Source organism: Helobdella robusta (assembly GCF_000326865.2).
Source record: "Helobdella robusta unplaced genomic scaffold HELROscaffold_8, whole genome shotgun sequence".
Taxonomy (NCBI): Eukaryota; Metazoa; Annelida; class Clitellata; order Rhynchobdellida; family Glossiphoniidae; genus Helobdella; species Helobdella robusta.
The window spans coordinates 2036193-2042537 of NW_008705459.1; the positions used below are offsets into that span (position 1 = coordinate 2036193).

The following is a 6345-nucleotide window of genomic DNA, read 5'->3' on the forward strand; positions in this document are numbered from 1 at the left end:
TGAGGATCCCCGTTTAAAAACATGCTTTGTAGAAGGTTCCAAGCCAGGGTCTGCAGGGAATGTTGTGCAGCTGCACATTCTGTTGGAGGTAGAATTTCTAGCTCGATCACACCTGGTGTAGCTTCTTTTGAAAACATGTTGTACCAAATTTCATCTAATGTTTTGTCTATTCAATGGTAAATGTACTAAGAGATTGCAATACCAGCATAAAATATTGCATCTTGGTGGCTTCTGTGTCAAGAAAGATATACATGTACTCTTTGATTTCCACGGCACAAAACCTGAAAGTAAGTGTTCAAGGATAACATAAAAAAGTGACATAATATAAGCCCTTTGGGGTATATGTGTGCTAATGTTAATGTTAGTATTATCATTCCTACCTGGTAAATAGGGTAGTTTGACCAAACAATCAAACGTTAACCTTTTATTCATGCTAAATTCAATGGAAAATTTCTGATGAGAATTGTTCTGATTAGATGGAATATCGAGTTGCAGGAGTGTTGGATGGTTGTAGACGTAATTACAGATGATTTGAATAGTATAGTCGATGGATACGTTAGTAAATAAACTCTCAACATCCAACGAGGCCATCTTTTCGACGCATCTTTTATTGTCATTAATTATGTCAATAAATTCAAAGCTGGATTTAACAGAAAAGGTGCGAGGTGCATAAGGCTCAAGAAGTTTGTTGATTGCTTTTGTTAATTGATATGTGGGAGTTGGACATTGCGAAATAATTGGTCGTAATGGATTATTCGGCTTGTGTGTCTTCACATTGCTGAAGATGTAACCGGGGCTGTATTCACCAATGATTGGGATAAACTTAACAGATGCAGAATTGGAAATGATTTGTGCTTTCAGTTTGTTATCGGAAATTTTAATGCCAGCTGTAGGATTTTTGTTGATACGTTGAAATTTCAAACTATCAGAAAAAATTGAATTGTTTGTAGTAGTTGGTTTTGTTCATGACAACATACACGTTAGACTTATCAGACTTACGAACAACAATGCAAGAATAGTTGGGTAAACTGCCAGGATTGTTGAGTAAATTTTTGGCAGCATTGATCATTTCTTTTGACAGAAGAGGTTCACGGCAAGCGTTACGATGGCGATGTGCTTCGGCCTGCAATTGGCTATGCAGCAGACTACTGTCAAAGTTAATCATTTGCTGCTTTTTTAAGTTTCAAACATTCGTTATACAGCATCTCATGTTCAGTCTCTTTGAATGTCTTGCTGTATGGTCGACTTCGTCATAGTTTAAATTATATTATATATATATTATATTATATATTATATATATATATATATATTATATATATATATATATAATATTTATTAATTCATTTATTTATGTTACGCGCGCGTTTGTGTGTTTGCGCTTTGACATGACATCATACATCACGTGACAGTTATTGCTTTTAATGTTATTCATAAATTCCGATAAAACATTGGCACAGACTCGTGAGTGGGCGTTGTGTACGTGAAGGCGTTTTGTGTGCATGTTTATGTGTATATGTGTATGTATTAGTTGGTATTTTTATATGCATGCGTCCATAAAAATTGTATTTCTGTATGAGATTTTCTATGTTTGTATATGTGTATGTTTATGAGCTTGTTTGATTTCAAATGCATATATGTATAGTGAGGAAGACTCATACATTTGGTTACATAGCATAAACTTTTGACCTTCCATTTGACCTTCTACATAAATCATCTCGCTACTCTTTTCTATTATGTGTTGACGAGAATGATGATGATTGTGATGATAATTGTGGTGGTGGTGATGATGATTATTGAGGAGTGATAATATTGATGATGTTGATGATGAGGTTTGAAGTGATAACAATTTTTTTTTATCTGGCTCATGTAATTTTTGCTAAAGAATCAAAAAGAAGCATTTATTTGAAATAATCAAATCATCACATAATCAGTTAAACAGATCAATTAATTAATAAATAAAATTTTAAACGTGTCAACTGTCAAGTTACAACTTCTTATTTGAAAAGACAGTAGATTTGAGAACGGTCGAGTTATTGATATCATCCTTATCAAGTGACGGCTCTTTCAACAAAGGAGTAACAACATCATGCTTGAAAACTTCATGGAAATATCCAAGGCGCAAACACAAATTGATGAAAAATGTCAAAATTGGGATGAAAAGATCAATATATTGCTTAAACATTCGCGTTGGAATAACATCACTGATAAACGACTTAGAGGGTGATATATATATATATATATATGTGTGTGTGTATTTGTGTGTGTGGTGTGTGTGTGTGTGTGGTGTGTGTGTGTGTGTGGTGTGTGTGTGTGTGTGTGTAAAAATTTGTCTATATCAGTATGTTTTTTGTATGGTATGTGTTCATCTCGTGTGCCGTATTGTGTCACGTTCTGAGTACAATCATATGTTCCGCTCTTATGTTTTCGTGTATCCAAGTATTTTTATATTTTAATTGTCTACCAGTATCAAGTAGTTATAACGAGATGCAAGCAGTTATTTTCAATCAAACCTGCTGTAAATATGTTATTGTTCCCAACTGATTCAAGATGACAGCGAACTGAAATTTATTTGATAAGTTATTTAGTTAGTTATTTAGTTATTGTTAATTCAATTTTTTAATAAATCTTATTATTTAAATGTTTATACAAAACATAAAAGTTTCATAGTTACAAACAAAATTTGGGAAAGAATTTGTATCTTTATAACAAACATATTCAACAGATGAATATTGTTTCACTTGAATGAAAACAAAAGCTTGAACGTTTATGCTCATCTGACTGTGGCCCTCGTAATGGTGCTCTGCTATTGGTTGATTTATCACATTTTTTCTAAATTTTGTTAAAATAAATTCATGTTAAAAATATCTCTTTCAGACGAGGATTTGACTCAAAATTTACTCATAAATAATCGAAATCGAGAAGAAATTTTGAAATATTTGAACTACGTGGAACGGAGAGATGTTCTGCTTGACGAGAAGCTTGCTTTAATTTTGCGAGAGTTGAGTTTGGTTCTAGAGAAGATTGACATAATGAAAAGTTGCTTGACTATCATCACTTGACTTTTTTTTGTTTTGATCTTAATACACTATATTAGACAAAAAAGAAAATGGATTGAATATGGACTGAAGATGGAAGATGATTGTAATTCTTGTGACAAACACGTTTTTTATTTGCTTGTTTAATTCTTTAATATTTAAATACACCCTTTTTCTGAATAATTTTCATTGATTTCCAAATCAATCAGTGATAAAACATTATTGAAAAAAATTAATTTTCAGTGAGTAGCCACGCATCAGTTGGTGTTTTTAATAATATTGTTGGCCTCTAAAAAATGAATCAGACATTCTTCTAAATAAGCTGCTAACTCCTCTAAGCTACTGTTGACCGCTGAAAAAAATTTTCGTTTGCAAATTTCGTTGAAAAATTGTGAAAATACTAATGATTTAAAATAAAATCTGATAAAAGAAACATTAAAATTTCTTAAAATAAGCAATTAAAAAATAAATTGAAATAACTTCGCCGAAAATTTCTTTATGGTCCTCCGTCACTTAGATATCAAGCTTGTTCAGTTTCTCTTTGACATCATTCAATTTGTTCTGATAACTTTCATTGCTTTCTACTAGAAGTTTTCCACGTTGGACTGTTGAAACATAATAAAATGAATGCATAATGTTTGTAAGAAAAATATTGTTTCAATATTTTAAATTTTAACAAGAGATAATTTCAATTAAGTCTTACGCTGAGCAAAAGTGAATAATACAATAATAATGCAATTCAGCAACTTTTTCCTGTTTTCCTTTTTTCTTAAAATGAATTTGAAAAAATCAAGCAGTGTATCAGAATGAGCAAGCAAATATATAGAGATGTCTGGTCACAGGTGACGATGATTGTATACTCAATAATCAGATTTTATTGGACTGCTGACTGATGTACGGTGCTCATCTTAAGACATAAAATATCACGGCACAAATTTTTCAATCAATATCTAATTATATTAATAATAATAATACTATAATAATAATAATTATATTATTATTATTATTATTAATTTCATTATGAAGGAATTTATTTAACGTCATTCAGTATTACACAAATGCGCTTCTTGAGCTTAGGGGGATTGATGCACAAAGGTAAACATTTTCAGTTTTTTGTGAAATTGTTGAACAGTCAATCCTGATTGACGCAGACTGACCGACAGACTGTTCCAAACTGTTGGACCTGTGACTACAAAACTACAAGTGGCCATTGATTGCAGACGACCAATCAGTCTTTTTCTCGCTTTTTAAGTTAGTTATTAAGTAGGCTTTAATAACCGCTAGTACAGTAATCCAATTTTAAGTAGACAAATTTGTTAATAAACTGTGATTTGTAAATACTTGATCATTTTGTACATAAATTATGAATAGTTACACAAATTTGGATAAATTATATTCATATGGTACTTTTGTTTAATTTTTATAAATATCAATTTTAGATTTTTTGTTGTTTTCATGATAATTGACAATCAAATATTTTTTAAAATTTTCAAAATCATCATTGTGACTTCAGCAGCTTTGACATTATTATGTAATTTTAAATATTCGAAGCATCTCCAAATGTTGTTTGATTAATTTGACATTTTGCAAAAACAATTAAAAGTGTGGAGACATATTTTATTTAATTGCTAAATTAATTATAATATCAATATTTGCGAGTACACAAATGAAGTTTTTAAACTTTTTATTGATGAAGAACAAGAGTCAGACCAAAAATTTACTCACTTTTAAAAAAAATATCTACCCAAAAAATTAATTTATTTATTTGAAATCATTAAGATTATACATTTACAATGCATGATTGCACATGATTGCACTGCCCATATTTGTTCGCTAAATTTCGGCTAGCTCATTAATTTTGACCATTATTAATGACATCGGGAAGCTGATTGTCCATTATCGTCATTCCAATCTGATGGAGTTTTTTATCTTGCACAAGTTCATCTTTCAAAAACTGATAGTTCTTCAATTCTCAGCAGCTTTCCAAGCAGTTCTGAAGTATTTCTCTTTGGGTGCAACTTCGTAATGCTCTTCTACGGTTACCCCTTTCTTCGTCATGTTGATGATAGTCAAGCAACTTTTCATTATGTCAATCTTCTCTGGAACCAAACTCAACTCTCGCAAAATTAAAGCAAGCTTCTCGTCAAGCAGAACATCTCTCCGTTCCACGTAGTTCAAATATTTCAAAATTTCTTCTCGATTTCGATTATTTATGAGTAAATTTTGAGTCAAATCCTCGTCTGAAAGAGATATTTTTAACATGAATTTATTTTAACAAAATTTAGAAAAAATTGTGTTAATAAACCTATAGCAAAGTTCTCTTGTGCCAGAACAAAGGCCAAAACCAGGCAAGCATAAACTTTCAGCATTTTGTCTTCTTGCAAGAACATAACTAACTACTCATCTGTTGAACACGTTTGTTATATAGATGCAAATTCTTCCACAAATTCCGTTCGCAATTATAAAGTTTTTATATTTTGTATGAACATTTAAAAATAAAATTTATTTAAAAAAAATTGAATAAATAATTCTAACTAATCAAATAAATTTCCGTTAGCTGTCATCTTGGATCAATAATATCTTTACAGCAGGTCTGATTGAAAATAACTTAAAATTTTTTACAAGGTTCAACAATCGATATTCATTGAGAATAACTTTTTTTTAATTTTTACAAAGTTCAACAATCGATATTGTAGCAGTAAAAAACTAAATACCAAGTGATACAAAAATATATTCATGATATTTTACCAATGTATTATTTAGAATAGCTAGGCAGGTCAATAATTGTATGTGATTGAACCAAATAATACATTCATGTCCATTTCATGTGAATTAATTTATAAATGCATTTTCAGATGTCTGCTTGCATCCCGTTATAAATACTTGATTTTTTATACTTGTAGACAATTAAAAAATAAAAATACTTGGATATACAAAAACATTTGATCAGAACATATGAATGTTTTCAGAAATTGACACAGTAGGGCACCCTACATGCGTACGAACACAGAAAAAGCATATTAATATATACAATTGTTTTATAAATAAAAATATGTACACATACATACATATACATGCGTGTTATATTAATCAGATTCATTCACCTTCTTTTGTTTTTTTTACATACAGAAGAGCAATAAATATCTCAAATTTTGATTAAAAAGTTTAAAAATTGGTGCCCGAGACATTTCATGTCCTCAGATGAGCACCGTACATCAGTCAGCAGTCCAATAAATCTGACTATTGAGTATAAAATCATCGTCACCTGTGACCAGACATCTCTGTATATTTGCTTACTCATTCTGAAGAT

The 6345-nt window shown here is 30.5% G+C and overlaps 1 protein-coding gene across 1 annotated transcript; it reads right to left on the minus strand.

Moving 5' to 3' along the window:
• Positions 1-5000: 5000 nt before the first annotated feature.
• Positions 5001-5404, minus strand: HELRODRAFT_165513 (hypothetical protein; the record flags this gene model as incomplete). The annotated part of the gene is made up of 2 exons (XM_009032078.1): positions 5001-5275; positions 5341-5404. 2 exons carry the CDS (start codon positions 5402-5404, stop codon positions 5001-5003), a joined length of 339 nt encoding a protein of 112 aa, XP_009030326.1.
• Positions 5405-6345: the final 941 nt, after the last annotated feature.